Source organism: Fonticula alba (assembly GCF_000388065.1).
Source record: "Fonticula alba strain ATCC 38817 unplaced genomic scaffold supercont2.3, whole genome shotgun sequence".
NCBI classification, from domain to species: domain Eukaryota; order Rotosphaerida; family Fonticulaceae; genus Fonticula; species Fonticula alba.
The window spans coordinates 880,728-881,999 of record NW_009242973.1 but is presented as its reverse complement, the minus strand read 5'-3'; the positions used below and the strand labels follow the sequence as shown (position 1 = coordinate 881,999).

Below are 1,272 nucleotides of genomic sequence, written 5' to 3'. Positions count from 1 at the left end.
GGGGGGGGGGGGGGCCTGCCGTTCGCACAGGTGCCCCGGCACCGCCTCACCGACCAAGCCCACGCAGGAGGATGGACCGCGCCTCATTGATTTTGGCAGTCTTCTCAGGCGAGCCGCCGCGGTCGGGGTGATTCACCAACATCAGCTTGCGATAGGCAGCACCGATCTCCTTCTCGGTCGGGGGCGGGTGGGACCTGCCAGCGAGTCGCGACAAAATGGACAGCAGAGCATGAGTTAGCCGCGCAAGGAGGCGGAGGGGAGGCAACGAGGTCGGAGGCATCGGGACGCGTACCGGAGACCAAGGATTTGCAGGGCGTCCGAGCGGGTCATGAAGTTGGAACTGGAGGACCCGGCCCGAGAGCCGCCACCGTACGACGACTGCTGGCGATGCTGCTGCTGCTGCTGCTGCTGCTGCTGCTGCTGGTGAAACTGCTCATAAAAGTCCCGGAAGCGATCTTGCTGCTGCTGGCGCGCCTGCTGGTAGCGCTGCTGCTGGTGCTGCTGCTGCTGCTGCTGGGACGCCGTGGCTCCCGACCGGCGGATGTGCTCGAAGATGGTGTTGAAGATGGGGTTCGAGCTGGAGAATGAGGGCCCGGCGCCATCGGAGCTGAAGGTGAACACCGTGCCATTCGGTAAGGTGAAGCGGAAGGTGAAGGGGGGCACCTGGCCCGTCTGCCCCTGCTGCTGCTGTGTCTGTTGATATTGTCCCTGCTGGAAGGAGGACTGGCTCGGGCCGCGTGGTCGGCCCTGCTGTTGTTGTTGCTGCTGCTGCTGCTGCTGACGGATCCAGTCTTGGTAGGCACTCTCGGAGCGCCCGGATCCGGGGTCGCTGTCTGTCTTACCGGCCCGGCCGCGGGCCTGCTCATGCATGGTCTTCTGCGCGGTGGCCATGCGGATGGCATTGCGTGCGGCACTGGCCACCCGAGGGGCGTAACGAATCCCCAAGAAGGTGGCCGCTGCCGCCAGGCCGAAAAGAATCGGGCCGGACATCTGAGCGGCTCTTTCTCGGTATTACCCCTGGGGCGAGGGGAAGATGGCAGGGTATTGGGTGGATAGGGAAGGGGGCGTGGAAGAGGGGGACAGGTGCGTGTTGTGGTGATGCAAGCCCAGGAGGCGACTCTCTAAAAAAAGGCCCGGCAAACTACTGGTGGGTGGGGATGTGCCCATCGACCTCCGCGGGGACGCGCCATCCATCGGGAAGGTCATCGAGACTGGGCCGTTCCTCGGTCCTTACCTGCCATGTGTGTGTGTCGCTCTTTCCCTTTCTCTCCC

At 64.5% G+C, this 1,272-nt stretch overlaps 1 protein-coding gene across 1 annotated transcript; it reads right to left on the bottom strand.

Annotated features, from left to right (window-relative positions):
- Position 1: 1 nt before the first annotated feature.
- Positions 2-990, bottom strand: H696_01988 (hypothetical protein; the record flags this gene model as incomplete). The annotated part of the gene is made up of 2 exons (XM_009495888.1): positions 2-194; positions 293-990. The coding sequence occupies 2 exons, from the start codon at positions 988-990 to the stop codon at positions 47-49; spliced, it is 846 nt and encodes a 281-aa protein (XP_009494163.1). The 3' UTR covers positions 2-46.
- Positions 991-1,272: the final 282 nt, after the last annotated feature.